Source organism: Suricata suricatta, chromosome X, assembly GCF_006229205.1.
Source record: "Suricata suricatta isolate VVHF042 chromosome X, meerkat_22Aug2017_6uvM2_HiC, whole genome shotgun sequence".
NCBI lineage: Eukaryota > Metazoa > Chordata > Mammalia > Carnivora > Herpestidae > Suricata > Suricata suricatta.
This window is the reverse complement of record NC_043717.1, coordinates 110,693,817-110,713,218: the sequence shown is the minus strand read 5'-3', so window position 1 is coordinate 110,713,218 and position 19,402 is coordinate 110,693,817. Positions and strand designations below refer to the sequence as shown.

Genomic DNA, 19,402 nt, shown 5'->3' with positions numbered 1-19,402 from the left:
CATGTGCTCTTATGAAATTAGCCATTCCACCATGAAGTGGCCTTCTCTGTCTGAAGTAGTACTTCTTGCCCTTAATGTCTGCTTTGTCGAAAATTTATTGCCTCAACAACCTTTATTTTGATTAATGTTTTTATATTTTTCCCTTCTTATACTTACAACCTACCTATGCCCTTATATTTATAGTATATCTTACATTTCTGATAGTGCAAGTCTGCTGGTTAATTAATCCTCTCAGTTTTTGCTTGTCTAAAAAGTCTTTATTTTTCCTGAATTTTTGAACGATATTTTCACATATAGAACTTTCAGGTATAGAATTTTTGAATGATATTGTCATGTATAGAATTCTGGGTTGGTAGGTTTGTTTTGTTATGTTGTATCTTTTTTTCCCAGCCTTTAAAAAATTCCACTCCAGGGGCCCCTGGGGGGCTCAGTCGGGTAAGCAGCCAACTTCGGATCAGGTCATGATCTCACAGTTCGTGGGTTTGAGCCCTGCATCAGTCTGTACTGACCACATGGAGCCTGCTTGGGACTCTCTCTCTCCCTCTCTCTGGCCTTACCACTCCCTTTGTCTTTCAAAATACATACTTTAAAAAATGAAAATTAAAAATGCCACTCCTGGGGCACCTGGGGGCTCAGTCGGTTGAGTGTCCATATTCAGCTCAGGTCATGATCTCACAGTTCGTGAGTTTGAGCCCCGCATTGGGCTCTTTGCTGTCAGCTCAGGGCCTGCTTCAGATCCTCTGTCCCCCCGCCCCCCGATTTGCGCTCTCTCTCTCGAAAATAAAAGTAAACATTTTTTAAATGCCACTCTCATTACCCCCACAAAAGAAAAGAACAAAGAAACAGCTATATACCAATAAAAAGGAGCTGTGGGACCCCTCCAAACCACGATGAAGAAGCACCAGGAACACTCGGAGCTAAAACTGAGGTCAGCCACATAGAGAAGTGTAGGACACACTTTCCCTGTGTCACTCGGTCCCTCACTCTGGAACGGCCCGATGCCAAGGGGAATCAACTCTGGGGACTCGTTCACGGGGAAAGGGAAGGGACACTCCCAGTACTAATTACCTCCAGGGACACCTGCAGCTTTCAGCACCTGAGTTCCCACAGGGTCCTGCTGCCTAGGCCTCCGTAGCACCTGCCATCCTCAGGGCTCGAGTTGCTGTTGTTAGCCTGCTCCTCAGGACCCGTGGCACCACTGCCCGCCACACGCCATGCCATTGGTGCACCCCTCCCGCCAGGGCAAGGGCAATGTGGCGTGCCCCAGAGACCTGGACCCCAGCTCCAGGGGCCATCCACGCACGCCTGAGCTATGGACACTGACACCTCCACAGCAGGTGCACCCATGCTCTGAGACCCAGGAGCATGGTAGTTTCCCGCGCCCCTGAGCCTGGGACCCTGCCTCCATGGTCACTCCGAGTGTCTGCGCCCTGTGAAAGCAGCGCTGTTGCTACTGCCCCAGACTCGAGCGCCACCGCCAAGGAAGGCCTTTGTGCTGGCACATCAGCGCCAGCACCGAGAAGGGCCTCCCCGGCTAGGCCATTCCCCTGTGGGTGCAAAGGCAAGCGCGAGGACCCTGGCAGCCTCTGGCAGCTCTGCTCTTGGCGGCGGTAGATGGCGGTTTTATCATGTTTTGTCACCTGCTGTTTTCCTTAGTGATATATCTGATGTTTCTCTCTATATACATATGATAAATATAAATCGTAATTCTTTTTAAAGCATTTCTTAATATTTCATAGTAGGGAAATTGTTCTGGTCTTGGACGACTAAAGAGCTCTTGTCTGCTGGAGCCGGAGATGCGCCTCTACCTGCTTGTGATCAGTTCGGCTCTGTCTCTCTGGGTCACTTTGATAAAAACTAATTCCAAGATAGATAAGAGCTTATAAAACAACTATTCACTGAGAGGCCTGCTTATATCACCAAGGCCGGAGCCTACCCAATCTCAAACTTGGCGGGGCATCACCTGCCTGGCGCAGAAGGTGAAGGAATTATAGCTCTTTTGCTTTTCTTCGCAACCATAACTGTATCTCCTTTCTTATTCCAGATTTTATGCATGTAGAATTTCTTACTTTTGTTGGGTTATTTATTTTATTGAGTTTTTCATCAAACTCTTCTTTAAGCTCTTCGATTGAGATTTAATGAATTGTGTTTTAAATTAATTTTTGTTCATGCATGTAATACAAAGAGATGTTCTCATTACAAACTCTGCACCAACCCAGATGTAACTACAGTCCTTCTTGATCACCATTCCCAATCCCAGGCCCTTCTCAGAGTTTGATGTACGTCATTCCAAACATGTCTGTGGAGTTTCATTTTCCCTTTTGTCACTCAACTACTATCCTCGTGTCTAAGTTATAACAGTAGAAGTTTGAGAATCAAAAACCTTATTTAAACGACTCATTACAGATCCAGTCTTAATCTACTCTGACCCAACATCGTTTCACACCATCAAAAATATGCTCTAAATGTCATGAAATTGGGCTCCCAATCCACAAACTTATGATGTAGTTATGTCCCCATTTTTAGTGAAACCACATTATTATGACTATGTAAATGTTCATTATGGAATCAAATAGGATTACATTTCTTAATTTTATAACTTGTTTAACTGAGCTTCTCATTGTTTTACTGTCTTTGTTGTAATGCTTTCCCTTTAGTTATTCTCTTTTTTTCCCCAAGAGTGTTATCATACAACATATTCTTTTTTACTTAGAAACTGACCTCCTGGACCCATGCATCCTCCTCCTCCAGTCTGAGCTGTTTTTTTCTAGGTCTGAGTATCAGTTATTAATTCGGGACTTTTCTTCATCCTCCTTCAGGATAGGGGCCAATTTCCTGCATCCCATGTCATCCTGGTTTTTAATTTACAGTCTAATCCTTTATTCTGGTAGAAAACGTTCTCCCATCACTCCCTGAGGGTACCTGCTTTAAAGATAGATTTTCTAAATCCTTGTATGATATAAAATGTATGTATTCTCACTTCCCATCTGATTGATCCTTTGCACATAAAGTGCAATATGCATTGATTCCAAGATGCATTTGACCATAAAGACCTTTTCCATGGGCATCCCATTATCTCCTAGGTCTCTATGGAAATATTCTTTGAGAAAAGTCTTTCCTTTGAGGGAAAACTGGATTCAGCAAGACTTTGCTCGCAAATGCCTGGCAAGATGTTGAGGCTCTTAAGGTACCAGATGAGTGGCTTCGTAGTGATGTATCTTGGTTTACTTATGTTTGTGCATCCACTTTACCGCTATAAAATCCCTTCACTCGAATAATCTTCTTCACAGCAGAAATTACCATTGCTAGCACAGTAGTGGGAGTTTCTATTAGGCGGATCCTAAACCGAACTCCTGCTCCCCTGTGCTTACTTATCCTGCAAATGGATGACAACGGAAGCTAGTCATTGATATGTGATTTGCATACATTATTAAAAAGGAAAATACTATTAGCCTCATTTACATAGTAGAAAAGTGGGGCTCAGAGAGATCAGTTGACTTGCTCAGTGTCACACAGCTGGTAAATGGTAGAACTAGGATTTGAACCCAGGCAATCTGAGTGTAAGAACCTGTGCCATTATGTAATATAGCAATAATACCTAACCTGCATACAGTTTTAGGAATTAAGTCACTATCATCATCAAAGCGTTCTGTGTGACTATTAAGACCCCCCACTGTTGTATATGTTAATTATGTTTCTCCATTTTTATTCCAATATCTATTCATTTTTTAATCACACCCTTTCTTGTGATCACAGTCAGATATACCAAAACAGAAGCAGTGCAGAAAAGCACTTTCACTATGATTGTTGGACTGTTTTATGTGCCGGGGATTTAACCTGATGACCTGTAATACAATGGTACTGACAAGTATTTTTTCATTATCTGGGAATAGACGAGAACCACTAATACATAACTTGCTTGGGACGTGGGCTGTGAGTAACCAGAGTCGTATTCTTCCTCCAGGCCTCTGGGTGCTGGGATGCCACAACTCAGACTTTCGGAACAGAGGCATGACAGCCTTACTGAAGGTTTCTAATTGTAATGGGGACACTGATGATTATTATCAGGATATATATGAAGATATTCCAGCTTCCCTGCTACATAGAAACAATGTCATTGAACCCAGAAGCTTCTCCCAGAATTCAAGACACCCTAGCACTAGGCAAAAGCAATTCAAAGCCACCACAACTCCAGAAAATGACATAGAGAAGATTGACCCTCCTCAGCCTGGAGAAAGAACACAGCTGCTTAAAGTACAAAGTGTCTCCTCTAGTGATTTGTTGATGCTGCTGGGACAGAATCCTACTCCACATGGATTACTCTTGTCTGATCTCCAAGAAGTCACACATGAAGCCAATGATCATTTACTTGGAGCTATAGAAAGCGACAAGGGCCCATCTGAACTGGCAGATCTCAGAGCAGAGCTCCATCACCGTGGGGACGGAGTATCTACTCCTAAGCCAGAACTAAAATTAAGATTAAATGAGGATTTGGTGACGACTGTAACAGCAGAGTTGAAGAACCTTGATTTAAAAATTTCTAGTTCATCAGACAACCTAATGGCTTCACCAACAATTCCATCAGGCAAGTTGGCAGCAGGTACTGAAAAGACAGGTTCCTTAGGACCCCCAAATATGTCAGTTCAGTTTAATAGTCATTTAGGTACCATTGTATTTGGCAAAAATTCATCTCACTCTATTCAGTCCGGCATACCTTTGGGCTTGAGTGAAGAAGATCATGATTCCAAGTTGTTGGAAGCAGCTTTAGTGAATAGTCAAGAAAGTTCACTGGGAGAAAATGTGTTGCCAGTGGAGAGTAATGGGTTATTTAAAGAAGACAGAGTTCGTGGACCTGCTTCATTAATCAAAGATAATGCTTTATTCAAAGTTAATATCTCTTTGATAAAGACAAACAAGGCACCAATTAACTTAACAACTAATAGCGAGGCTCATGTTGATGTCCCAACATTATTAACTGAGAACAGTACATCAATCTGGCAAGATACTGTATTACAAGATAATGCTGAGTTTCAAGAAGTGACTTCTTTGATTCACAATGAAACATTTATGGACAGAAATATTACAGCTTTGGGGCTAAATCATGTGTCAAATAAAACTACTGCATCAAAAAATGTGGAAGGGGTCCTCCAAAACAAAGAGGGCCCCATGCCACTAGGTGCAGAAAATCCAGATCGCTCATTCTTCAAGAAACTGTTCGCTCCAGATTCAGCAAAGTGGATAAAAAGGGCCCATGGTGAGAATTCCCTAAGCTCTGGGCAAAGGCCCGGTCCCATGCAATTAACATCTTTAGGGTCAGAAAACTCTGTGAAAGATCAGAATTTTTTGTCAGAGAAGAAGGTGGTAGTAGGAAAGGATGAATTTACAAAGGACACAGAACTCAAAGAGATGAGTTTTCCAAACAGCAAGAGCGTATTTTTTCCTAACTTGGCTAATGTCCAAGAAAATGATACCTACAATCAAGAAGAAAAATCTCAGGAAGAGATAGAAAGAAAGGAGAAACTAACCCAAGAGAATGTGGTTTTGCCTCAGGGATATACGGTGACTGACACTAAGAATTCCCTGAAGAACCTTTTCTTACTAAGCATGAAGCAAAATGTGGAAGGTTTAGATGAGGGGTCATATACTCCAATACGTCAAGACACCAGGTCATTACATGATTCAGCACATAGAGCAGGGATTCACATGGTCCATTTCTCCGAAATAAGGGAGGAAGAAAACTTGGGAAATCAAACAAAGGGAATGGCAGAGAGGTTTTCAAGCACTCTGCAGATGTCTCCTAATCAAAGTCAGCATAATATTCTCACTCAGCGTGGTAAGCGGGCCTTGAAACAATCCAGACTCTCACTAGAAGGAACAAAGTTTGCAAGGGGGGTAATTTTGAATGACATCTCAACCAAGTCATCCAAAAACATGAACTATGTGACGCATGGCGCCCTCACACAAATAGAAGACAACCAGAAAGATAAAGGTACTGCCACTCAGTCTGTCCTATCAGATTGTTCTATGGGGAATCAGGGCACCATTCAAATAAACGAGTCTTCATTACCCATTGCAGAGGAATCAGCATTTCCATCAACTAGCCATACAGATCCCACCAAGATCCCTTCCCAAGACAAATCTTCTTATCTTCTAGTATCAGCCTACAGTCATGCCTTCGGGGAGAGGAGTTCTGGGGTGCAAAAACACAGTCATTTTACACAAGGAGCCAAGAGAAAGAACCTTTCTGTAGCCTTCCTAACCTCAGAAATGACTGGAGGTGAAAGAAAGTTCAGCTCCCTAGGGAAAAGTGCCACAAACCAACTCATGTACAAGAAACGTGAAAACGCTCTTCTGCAACCAGTCTTGTCTGAAGCATCTGTCCAAGTTGAGTCACTCCTGAAAGCTCATGTTCATCAAGAAGACTCTCTCCCTACAAAAACTAGCAATGATTCTTCTGGCCACCTGGATCTCATGGGGAAGATCTTCTTTCAGAAAACACAGGGAGCTGTTAAGTTAAAGAAAATAAATGGACCTGGAAAAGTGCCCTTTCTGAAATGGACAACAGAGAGCTTTGAAAGGATTCCCTCCAAGCTGCTGGGTCCCCTTGCTTGGGATAACAATAATGCTACCCAGATACCAGGAGAAGAGTGGATATCCCAAAAAAAGTCACAGAAAAACATTGCTTTTAAGAGCAAAGACACCATTGTGCCCCTGGGCCCTTGTGAAAACAGTCATTCAGTAGCAGCAGTAAGTGAAGGACAAGGTAAACTCCAAAGAGAAGCCACTGGGGCAAAGCAAGGAGAGACTGGAAGATTGTGCACAGAGAACCCACCAGTCTCAAAACGCCACCCAAGGGAAATACCCCTTACTACTCTTCAGCCAGAGGAAGACAAAACTGAGTATGATGACATGTTCTCAACTGAAATGAAGAGAGAAGATTTTGACATCTATGGTGAAGATGAAAATCCGGGCCTCCGGAGCTTTCAGAAGAGAACACGACACTATTTCATTGCTGCAGTGGAGCGTCTCTGGGATTATGGGATGAATACATCTCCCCATGCACTAAGAAACAGGTATGGGTACATTCATTATTCGTCTGTCCTGCTATTGCCGCGTTTGACTTTACCAGGTGCTGAAACAATACAAAAAGCAGCTAATCTGCTAGAATAAGTCTCCAAAGATTGTTTTATAGAGGAAACCTGAGATCCAAGAAGCAAAGTCTAGATGGAGATGAGGAGTAAATAGGAGGTTAGATGATGACATCAATAATGAGAGTTACAAAAGGGTAAATGGGTCAGGGTCAAAAAGCATCACTGGGGAGCAAGAAGAATGTCAGCCTCACCTATCAACCTTGTAAACTGCAGGAGTGATGTTAATCTTGTGAAAAAGTTCTGAGAGAGGCAGGAGGAAGAAGTAAAGTGTGTGGTAATGACATTGAGGATGCAGGGAACGTTGTTTTCCATGGTACCGGGAATCCAGGGAGCAAAGTGGGGGAATTTGATTGTTAGGGAAGCAGAGGGAGGTTGGGCAGGGAAGAGAAAGCACAGAGAAATTTGGAAGATAAGGAGAGTCTTATGGAGAGTCAATCAGTCAACAAGTATTTATTGAGCACTTACTATATGCCAGACATTCTTATATACATTGGGATGCAGCAAAATAGGAGCTTACATTCTATTGCAGGGAGCAAGTGGTAATAAATTAGCAGAAAAATAAGTAGGAGAATCTTGATGGTGCTGTTCAGGAGATAGAATCTAATATGATAGCGAGTGACTGATGGTGTTACATTAGCTGTGTTGGTCCAAGAAATCGTCTGTGGAATTGAGACCTAAATGATGAGAAAAGGGTGCCTGATGGAGCTCTGACAGTTGTTTCCAGGCAGAAGGAACAAGAAATGCCAAGGCTCTGAGAACGGAACAAGAACAGACCAGTACAACTGAACTAGAGTGAAGAACTGGGGCGGGGGTGGTCACGGGAGTTGAGGTAGTAAAGATGAGCAGTGGTCAGATAACATAGGTCCTAGAGGAAGGTTAGGCGCCCTCTTCATTACTCATTGTTACCTTCTGACCTCACTGTCTACCTCAAGTGGGCCCTTATTGCTGCATAGCAACTATAGAATATTTCCCTAGTCTACTCACTTTCCCACTGTCCTGGCCCCGTATCCTACATTTTCTTTTGCCTTAAATCTCCAACCCCTTTTACCCATTCTCCAACAGCCCTTCTCACTCATAGCCAATGCCTGTGCAATGAACCTCCCAACTTCCGACACATTTACTGACATCTGTAACCATATGCTGTCTTCATGCTTATGGCAATACATAGGCGGTGCCCGTAAGGGCGGCCTCTCCAGTTTCCTAGTCAACCACCTCCAACTTTCAATTACAGTGTATTTTCATCGTATCCAATTCTCAGTTCATAATCAAATTCTGGTTATATTTTGAAATTATAATCAGTGGTATTCTTTGATGGATTAGAGAGGAAAGATGTGGTTGTGAGAGAAAAAGATGAGTTAGGAATAACTTCAGTGTTTAGGGTCTGAGTAACTAAAAGGAAGTTTAGTAAAAAAAAAAAAAAGAAAGAAAAGAAAAGAAAATTGGTGTCAGACTGGATGAGAGTAATCAGAGTTCCTGGGTGGCTGTCAGTTAAGCGTCCAACTTCAGCTCAGATCATGATCTCACAGTTTGTGAGTTCAAGCCCCACACCAGGCTTTGTGCTGACAGCCCAGAGCCTGCTTGGGATTCTCTCTCTCCCCTCCCCCTACTCTCTGTCTCTCTCAAAATAAATGAAACTTAAAAACAAGGATGGAGTAATCAACTATCAAATACTACTGAGAGTTCAACTAAGATGAGGACTGAGAGTAAACATCAACGGTGACATTGAAAATGTATTTTTATGGAATAATGGAGATTAAAAAGACTTTTTGAAGGGCTTAATGAAAGAACAGGTGGAAAAGTATCCAGCTACTGGTATCCACGTCAATGGCTACCATTCCAGTCTAAAGCATTCTCAACTCTCACCCAAATTATTATTAATAGCCTCTTACCTGGACTTTCAGCTTCCAGCCTGGCCCTTATACAGTCTTTTCCCAACCCAGCAGCTAACGTAAATTTTCAAAGTGTAATTCTGATTATTGTTCTCTGCTCCAACTCTCCCAGTGGGTTTCCTTTCTACTCTTGATAAATTTCACAGCCTCCACCGTGGCCTTCAAGTTTCTGAGATTTGACCCTCGGAAACCTCTCTGCTCTCATATCCTAGCATTGTTTCCTGCTCATTCTATTCTAACCACATTGGCCTCATTGTTCTTCCTCAGATGGAACAAATAGATACCTTTCTCTAGGCCTTTGCACTGTGTGTTCTCTGCTTGGAATTATCTTCTTCTGATATCCTAATGTTCATCCTCTCACTTCTTTCCAGTAGCTGCTCAAATTTAGTTTATCAGTGAGGCTTTCCCTGAACACTGTGTACACATACAGCTCCTACCACATTTTTTCAGCACTTACTGGCACCTGAAGTCGTATACATTTACTTGTCGGTAGTCTATTTTCCCCAACTAGAAACTAAGTTCATTGAGAGCACAGATTTTGAAGGTGTTGTTCAGTGCTATATCCCCAGAAACGTATACAGTGCCTGGCATGTGATAGACGCTTAAAAAATCTGTTGAGTGCATTAGTAAATGATGGAGTAGGGAGGCAAGAGCAGGCTCTCATGTATGTCTGAACTCCAGAGAATACCAACTGAATGGTAACACAAGATCAATGAGCAAAAACAGAGGCAGGGAAACCAACCAGGAGGCTACTGCAGGTGTCCAGAGAAGAGAGGACAGATTATTTAGACTAAAATAGTGGTAGAGGAAATCAAAAGAAATGGAAAAATATGAGTATAATTTGAAGATAAGCCAACAGGACTTGCTGTTAGACTGAGTATGGGGGGAATAGGAAGAAGGACTCAGAGAAAAGTTTTAGTTTTTTCCTAATCAACTAGGTGGACAATGATGATATGGAAGGCTTGGGGGAGAACAGATTTATTTGAGGGAACACTCAAGGGTCTGTCTTTAACATGTTTAGTTTGAGATGCCCACTAGACACCCAAATTGAAATGTTGAGTAGCCAGTTGGATACATGAGTCTGGAATCCAAGGAAGAACTCTGTGCTAAAGATAAATAAGTTTGGGAGCCATCAGCGTATTGAAGGCATTCAAATAAGACTCGATGGGATTTTCAAGAGAGTAAAAGTGGATGTAATCCGTGCCCACTTTAAGCTGGGTCCCCAAAGATCTATATCCTCAAGGTAACAGTAAACCAGTTAACTCACTTCATTGGCTTGCAGCCCGGTTTTCTGTCATCTGTGTTGTCCATGAAATCTCTATTCTTGATCACACTTTATGCCAAGTCTTGGATTGACAGTGCTTGCAGACTAATCTAATACCCCTCCTCTTGACCTGGGCTGGCATTAGGACTCATTTGTGACCGACAGAATATAACAGAACTTTGTTACCTATAGATGTGGCAGAAGTGATGCTGGTGCGGAAAATACCACATACCTCGCATCTCATTCTCCTGGGAGGCTCTCTCTGAAAGAAGCCAGCCACGACGTATGAAATCTGATTATCCTGGTGCTCTCATGCTAGAAAGGTCACATGTAGGCCTTTGGGTCAAGAGTCCTGGCAAGTCTAGATTTCCATTATTCTCCACCAAGGCATCAGACATGTGAATAAAGCCATTTTACACCATCCAGATAAGCCCTGATGCCAGCTGAATACCACTGAGTGACTGCATATGATACCATGAGGAGCAAAATTATTACCTAGCCAAGCACTGCTGCAATTCTCACTTAACAGAATTGAAAAGTATAATAAAATGGTTGCTGCTTTAAGCCACTAAAGTTTTGATGTAGTTTGTGATACAGCAACAGATAAAGGAGATGCAAAGGATAGAATGTGAAGGATTTACCTATTTTTTTTAATTTTGTAAGGTTTATTCATTTTTTTTTTGAGAAAGAGAGAGACAGAGTGTGAGTGAGGGAGTGACAGACAGAGAGACACAGAATCTGAAGCAGGCTCCATGCTCTGAGCTGTCAGCACAGATCCTGATGCAAGGTTCAAATTCACAAACCGTGAGATCATGACCTGAGCTGAAGTTGGATGCTTAACTGACTGACCCACCCAATCCACAGGATTTGCCTATTTTTTTTAAATGAAATTGCAGAAGGAAAGGAAGGAGTGATTAGAGGAGAAGCAATAATTGAAGAGGTAATGGCTGGATATTTTCCAAAATTGAAAAAAATTCATGAATGCACAGATTCAGGGAGCTCAACAAATCCCAAACAGGATGAATAAAAAAAAAAAAAAAACAAGACCTAGGGACGTTTCATCAGAGTGAAACTTCATAAAATCCAAAAGTCTTAAAAGCAGCCAAAGAGGGGCACCTGGATGGCTTAGTCAGTTGAATGTCCAACTCTGGATTTCAGCTCACATCATGCATGATCTTTCAGTTTGTGGGTTTGAGCCCTATGTTGGGTTCTGTGCTCAAAGTGCAGACCTTGCTCGGGATTCTCTGTCTCCCTTTCTTTCTGTCCCTCCCCTACTTGTGTGCATGCACACACACACACACTCTCAAAATAACTAAATAAACATTTTTTAAAGAAGTCAAAGAAAAAATACAGCATACATTCAAATGAGATACAGAAAGGTGACTTCAACAGTGCTAATTAAACATAGAAGACAGGGAACTGATGTCTAAAAGGCATTGAAAGACAATAACTGCCAACCTAGAATTCTATACTCATCAAAAATATGATTCAGAATTCAAGGCAAAATGGGACATTTTCAGACAAACAGAAAGAGAGAAATCTCACCACCAGCAAAAACCCAGTAAAAAATATTCTAATGATGTACTTGAGACGATAGGAAAGTGACAATACAATAAGTAAAAGACAAGAAGGACTTAAAAAAGTAAAAGGTAAATTATGGATAAGTATAAATATTGTTTGTATCAAGAATGGTAAAAACATCTTATGAGGTCTAAGATATAATTGCTTTCTTCCCAATGGGTTTGGCACCAAAACACAGGTGTCATGAAAAGCACCCCTAAATCTAAGCTGAAATTGGAAAGGAAAAACTCATGCCAACACTGTCATCGCTGGATGCGTAATTTTGGGCAGATCTCCCACTCCTAGCCATCTGATCTACAAATGTGGTGAGATCAAGAAAAAACCCGTTGAAAATTTGAGAAGGAGGCTCCTGAGATGGGAATAGAGGCCTTTCACGTATGACTGGGTCTCGGACAGATGGAGGCCCAAAGCGAGTGTGGTATCATTATTGCTATCTCTCCTTGGAAATCGGAGACTCCCAAGTATTATATGATGATCGCTGATGCCCCAGAACAAAGAGAATTCTTCAGAAACACGATCACAGGCCCGTGGCTAGTGACAGCAAAAATGACCCACTGAGATCGTTGAAGTAGCTGGATTTCCAGCTCAGATGATTATTCTGAACCATCTAAGCCAGATTGTCAAACAGCTTACATTGTTGGCAGGTTTGCTGACCTGAAGAAGATTGATCACTGTTCTGGAAAGAAGCTGGAAGATGGCCTCAAACTCTTGAAACTTGGTGAGGCTCCCATTCGTGCTATAGTTCCTGCCGAGCCCAAGTGTGTATCGAGCCTCTCCGGCTCCCCTCCTCTTGGCCGGTTTGCTCTTCCCAACATGAGACAGGCAGTTGCTGTGGGTGTCGTGTCTGTGGCTCACAAGGTCACCCAGTCTGCCGGAAAAGTGAAGTGAATATAATGCCTACCGAATACCCGCCACCTCAGTCTTAGTGGTGGGAGGACACTCTCAGAACTACCCCAATTGGATGTTTAAGTTTAATGGTAAACGACAACAATGTGCCGTAAATCCCTCCGAAGAAGAGAATGTTTTGTGTTTTTCTGTGTGTCGCAGTTTTAAGTTATTAGTTAGAAAAAAACAATAGTTACAAAAATTTTTTACATTTATTTATTTTTGAGAGAAAGAGAGCATGCAAGCAGGGGAGGGACAGACAGAGAGGGAGACACAGAATCTGAAGCAGGCTCCAGGCTCTGAGCCGTCAGCACAGAGCCCGACGTGGGGCTCGAACTCACAAACCATGAGATCACGACCTGAGCCGAAGTCGGACGCCTAACCTATTGAACCACCCAAGTGCCACAAAAAACCAATACTCTTTTTTTTTTAATTTTTTTTTTGAGAGATAGAGACAGCGCAATCAAGGGAGGGTCAGAAATACAATACTCTTTAATGGAAACAACCTGACTGCAGATTATCCCAGAGCATATGAACTTGAAAAACATTTGGGCTAGTGTCTATACTTTTTACTGTTTCAGAATGCCCAGTCCTTATAAGTGCTTGCCTTCACGCCAAATAAGTAGAGCTCTTTTACCAATTAATTTTAGCAATACCATCCAGATGTTGAAAAGCGTGACACATTTACAACATGTATATAGATAAATGGACACACAAACACAAAGATCTTACAGCTTTTCTTTTTACTAATACCACTAGAACATTTAGGCTTAATTTCCAAATACCTCCCTCTCTCACTGTAATTCTTTCCTGGAGAAGGTGGAGATAGAAAATTTACCTCACAAAGGCACAGACTGAGTATAGGACACTGCGGTTGCCAGGGTACAGACCTTTTCAAGCATTTAGAGAGGAGCCAGCAGAGGTTTCGAGGATTGTTGAAAAGGACAGGTGAACTTTCTAGAACCAAACCTTTTACCTGGCAGATATTTGCAAGACAGTTGTCTCCAATTCCCCAAAGAGTTGGGTTGTAGCTTTTGTTAATTTTGTACTGATTCTTTCAACGAAGCTATTTTGTAACTTTGAAGTCTTTTCGAGGCTTTCTTTTTTTTTAATGTTTTATTTTTTGAGAGACAGAGCCCAAGCGGGGCAGGGGCAGGGAGAGAGGGAGACACAGAATCTGAAGCGGCTCCGGGCTCCCAGCTGTCAGCACAGGGCCCGACGCGGGGCTCGAGAAACCTTTTGGGGGTTTTCACATGCAATTAACATACGAATCCCATTTTGTTCCTTTGATTTGGGAGCCCTTGCTTTTAGGTGCACTTTTTTTATTTGAGAGAGAGACAGAGAGAATCTTAAGCAGACTCCATGCTCAGGGTGAAGCCTGACGCGGGGATTCATAAAGTGCTGGACACGGAGCTCAATCTCACGACCCTGAGATCATGACCTGGGCGACTGACCCACCCAGGCGCCCCTTAAATGCACTTTTTAAATGATCTTGTCTATTTTTTTTGTTTTCTTTATTTAATTTCAAGTTACTTAACATACAGTATAGTTTTGGCTTCAGAAGTAGAATTTAGTGATTCATCACTTACATATAACACCCAGTGCTCATCCCAACAAGAGCCCTCCTCAATACCTATCACCCATTTAGCCCATCACCCCCCACCTCCTCCCAGCAACCCTCAGTTTGTTGTCTGTTTTTAAGAGTCTCTTATGGTTTGCCTCCCTCTCTGTTTTTATCTTCTTTTTCCTTCCCTTCCCAATGTTCATCTGTTTTGTTTGTGAAATTCCACATATGCGTGAAGTCATATGATATGTGTCTTTCTCTGGCTGACTAATTTCACTTAGCATAATACCCGCTAGTTCCATCCATGTTGCTGCAAATGGCAAGATTCCATTCTTTTTGATTGCTGGGTAATACTCCATTATTTAGCCAGCTCTTTGAGTTCCTCAGAGCCAAGCTAATGTCTAAGCTCTTTGGCTTCTGAGACCCTCTTTTTGCCACAGCCTTTACTTCCTGTGCACAGTGATAGAAACCAACAGTAACTGAAAGAACGGAACTGTGGACACCAGCAATAACCATCAAACTAGGAGCCAGGAGCACGATTAGCTGAGCAGGCCTAAAAGAATGGAGGCCACAGACTGATTCCCAACCACTAGAGAATTGCAGCAGCAACCAGCAGCTCCCGGCATGGAATCTGGGCAATAATTGCAAACTAAACCATCAGGACTTCCCAGTGTGGAGTCCAGGGACAGAACCAAAGACCGGTTTCGATGTTACTGCAGGAGCTCTAGTGGCGCAATCGATTAGTGCGCAGTACTTATACGATGTTACTGCAGACTGGCCCACAGTGGTCCCTGCATGCACATCCAGCAAGTCCCAGCGTGGACTAAACCGGCAGACTCCACTGATGGAGGTGGCAGAATAGAACTCAGGAAAGCACTAAACCAGCAAAGCCCAGTCGATAATGACTGCAGACTAGAAACAGGGAAGGGACTCCAACACAGAACTGGGGACTGAACCAAGGGCTGAGGACAGCTCTTTGCCAGAGTCTCCTGTCACTCAGGACTGGCCCGTTAACCTAGCACTGAAAAGCTAGTTACACTTGGAGCTTGAACGCAGAAACTCAACCAGGGAGCTCACCAGCAATCCCGGGAAGCAGGAAGACCATGAACTCGAAGGGTTCACAGGGTGGCCCACTTTCCTGTTCTGGAATGGTGCCATCATAAACTTCATAAACTGACTGACTTGGTTGAATGTTGTTTTCTAACAGACTTGGTGACAGCAGGATTTTGATCATGCAGATGACCTCACTAATGCTGATGTGACATTTCGGATTGACTGTCAAAACGTCACATTCCTGGGATAGATTGAGACTGTGAATCTTGGTTTGCTATCCTTGGGGACAAAGGACTCCAATTTGGGCTTTTGCTTAACAATACAAAACACAAGTAGATGCTGTTTCCAAGCTACAGAGCTAGAGCACAGAAGTATGAAAGGCTGAAAGGAAAGGGATGGGAAATGGCATGCCATGCAAATCTGAAGCAAAAGAAAGCTAGTAGGACTCTGCTTCTGGAGAGAGCGGGGGCCACGGCGCACCAACACTCTTGCTGCAACAACTACAATAGCTAGATACATTCCAAGAACCCATGTTTTTAAACTCTTTGGCGATCTGGGGAACAATAAGAATTGGATGAACTAAAATTGAAGGTGCGAGAGGACCACCTAGTTGCAGTTTTCTTTCTTGGGTTTGCTGAAGTATCTTACGGGCTGAGGGAACAGAGACTTTATAATTCCTCAACCAAAAGTCTGGGGTGGGGGTAGGGGTGTGGGGGCACCTGGGTTGCTCAGTCTGTTAAGTGTCCAACTTCAGCTTCGGTCACATCTCTTGGTTGGTGGGTTCGAGCCCTGCGTCGGGTTGTGTGCTGACAGTTCAGAGCCTGGAGCTGCTTCAGATTCTGTCTCCCTCTCTCTGTCCCTCCCCCTCTCACGTTGACTCTCTCTCTCTCTCTCTCTCTCAAAAATGAATAAACATTTAAAAATTTGGAATATGTTTATAAGCCCTACATATGTTTAACATTCAACAAATATTTTTTGACCCTCTCCTATGGGCCGGACACTTGTTCCAGCTACTGGGAATACAGCTGAGGACAAAACAGACAAAAGCCTGCTTTCATAGAACTTACATCCTAGTGAAGTCTGGAGGGACAGTATGTCAGGAAGATGGAGTGGTTAACTGTGCAAAATGTTGCTTAGTCATCCAGTAAGATGAGACATAACAAAATTGACTGTCGGCTTTGATAAGCCGCTCCCCTCATTTGGATACTGTCTGAATATGGATGATGTTCTAGAGCTCTTGTGAGCCCTCGGCCGCTATGCATTTCCCAATTGAATTTACACAGATGTCCATGTGTTCAAAACTGTATACTCCAACCGCCTCGTCCTCCAGGGTTCCCCATCTCAGTGAATCGCCTCACCATCCGTTTTCCCAAGTCAGAAGCCTGGAAGTTATCTTTAATCCTTCGTTCTCCTCTCTCTGCTCCATTAGACGTCCAGTTCATCATCAGTTCTACTCAATACATATCAAATATAGGGAGGGCAAGAATGTGAGCTTTTTCTGCCCACCTGGTCCATGAAGACATTGCTTTTTTTCTGCTTCCGCACCCAGGGCTCCAGATGGGGACGTCCCTCAGTTCAAGAAGGTGGTTTTCCAGGAATTTACTGATGGATCCTTCACTCAGCCCTTATACCGTGGAGAATTGAATGAGCACCTGGGACTCTTGGGACCATACATAAGAGCGGAAGTTGAAGACAATATCATGGTGAGTTGAGGACAATGGAATTATAAGGAAAAAAAAAATATATATATATAGTTCTTGACTATAAAAGGAATGCATTCTTAGGGCGCCTGGGTAGCTTAGTCGGTTAAACGTCTGACCCTTGATTTCAGCTCAGGTCATGATCTCACTGTTTGTGAGTTCAAGCCTGCATCAGGCTCCGTGCTGATAGTGCGGAGCTGCTTGGCATTCTCTGTCCCTCCGTCTCTCTCTGCCCCTCCCCTGTTCATGCTCTCTTTCTGTCTCTCAAAATAAATAAAATAAAAAAAATAATGTAGGGGCGCCTAGATGGCTCAGTCGGTTGAGCATCCAACTCTTGGTTTTGGCTCAGGTCATGATCTCACAGTTTTGTGAGTTTGAGCCCCACGTCGGGCTCTGCACTGATAGCACGAAACTTAGGGATTTGCTCTCTCTCTCTCCTTCACTCTGCCCCTCCCCCACTTGAACCGTCTCTGTCTCAAAATAAATAAACTTAAAAAAATTAAAAATTAAAAATTAATGTATTCTTGGCACCTGGTGGCTCAGCTGAATGGTCGACTTCAGCTCAGGTCATGATCTCATAGTTTGTGAGTTCAAACCCCACATCAGGCTTGCTGCTGACAGCATAGAACCTGCTTTAGATCCTTTGTCCCCCTCACTGTCCCTCTCCCGCTCATGCTGTCCCTCAAAAATGCATAAAAACATTTTTTAAAAATGTGTTCTCACTTTTGAAAAATTTTAAAGTATAGGGGCACCTGGGTGGCTCAGTCAGTTAAGCGTCTGGCTTTGGGTCAGGTCAAGATCTTGTGAGATCCTTGTGAGTTTGTGGGTTTGAGCCCTGCATCAGACTCTGTGCTGACAGCCAGCTCAGAGCCTGGAGCCTGCTTCAGATTCTGTGTGTGTCTCTCTCTCTGACCCTCCCCTGCTCGTGCTGTCTCTCTCTCTCTCTCTCACACAAAAAAAAAAAACATAAAAAAGAAAAATTTTAAAGTATAGAAAATGATGTTGAAAAATAATCCCGTTATTACCATTTTGGTGTATGTTATCTTTGTTTTATGTATGCTTCTCTTTATGTGTTCAGAATTATACAATGTATAATTCTACCTCTTGACTAAATATCATGTGATAAATATTTCTCATGCCATTAAAAGGACTTTCTAAATACTTTAATGATGGCATAATAGTCTATTATGTGAATTTCTGGTTTACTTAGCCATATACTTTGAACAACCTTTTAAATAGTTTGATAATTTTTTCAATAGTTCAGTAATGCTGTAATCACAACCCTTTCCCAGGACAAAATTCCAGAAGTGCAATATGCGGGAACATTTTAGGACTTTCTCTAATGAGTTTTCTGTTAATGTCCTTTGTTCATTTGACATTTTTGGAAAAAGTGCTTTTCTTATCAATTTATATTACCTTATATGTTATATATTTTCCAAGTTTTTTTGTCTTTTATATATAGTAGTTTTTGAAATAAAGCAGGTTTCAACCTTTAGGCAGTAACCCATAAATCTTTCCTTTATGACACTTTCATAGCTTTTAATAAAAAGCCTTCCCTTGGGGCGCCTGGGTGGCTCAGTCGGTTAAGCATCCAACTCAGCTTACGTCATGATCTCATGGTTTGTGAGTTCGAGCCCCACGTCGGGCTCTGTGCTATCAGCTCAGAGCCTGGAGCCTGCTTCAGATTTTGTGTCTCTACCTCTCTCTGCCTCTCCCCTGCTCGCATTCTGTCTCTCACTTTCAAAGACAAACAGACATTAAAATAAATAAATAAAAATTCTTTCTATACAAAGATTTTTTTTCTTAAAATCACTTACACTTTCTTCAACTTTATTTTACAGTTTAATTTCTTAACATTTAACCTTTTTTAAAATAATAGTTTATTGTCAAATTGGTTTCCATATAACACCCAGTGCCTCTCTGCACAAGTGCCCCCCACCATGACCATCACCCCCCTCCCTCCCTCCTCCTCCCCCTTCAGTCCATGGTTCATTTTCAGTATTCAGTAGTCTCCCTTGATCTGTGTCCCTCACTCTTCCCCGCTCTCTTTCCCCCTTCCTCTCCCCATGGTCCCCTGCCAGGTCTCTCCTGTTACACCTATGAGTGCAAACATATGGTATCTGTCCTTCTCTGCCTGACTTATTTCGCTTAGCATGACACCCTCGAGGTCCATCCACTTTCCTACAAATGGACATATATCATTCTTCCTCATTGCCATATAATACTCCATTGTATATATATATATACCACATCTTCTTGATCCACTCATCAGGTGATGGACATTTAGTCTCTTTCCACGATTTGGCTATTGTAGA

The 19,402-nt window shown here is 42.6% G+C and overlaps 1 protein-coding gene across 7 annotated transcripts in view; it reads left to right on the top strand.

Annotated features, from left to right (window-relative positions):
• The window catches only part of F8 (coagulation factor VIII), a 128,234-nt gene that overhangs the window by 63,211 nt on the left and 45,621 nt on the right, over positions 1–19,402 (top strand). For all 7 annotated transcript variants that reach the window (XM_029929514.1, XM_029929515.1, XM_029929516.1 and 4 more), the window contains exons 14-15: positions 3,965–7,073; positions 16,937–17,090. In XM_029929514.1, the coding sequence (XP_029785374.1) occupies positions 3,965–7,073; positions 16,937–17,090 (3,263 nt within the window). The remainder of the gene's footprint in view (positions 1–3,964; positions 7,074–16,936; positions 17,091–19,402) is intronic.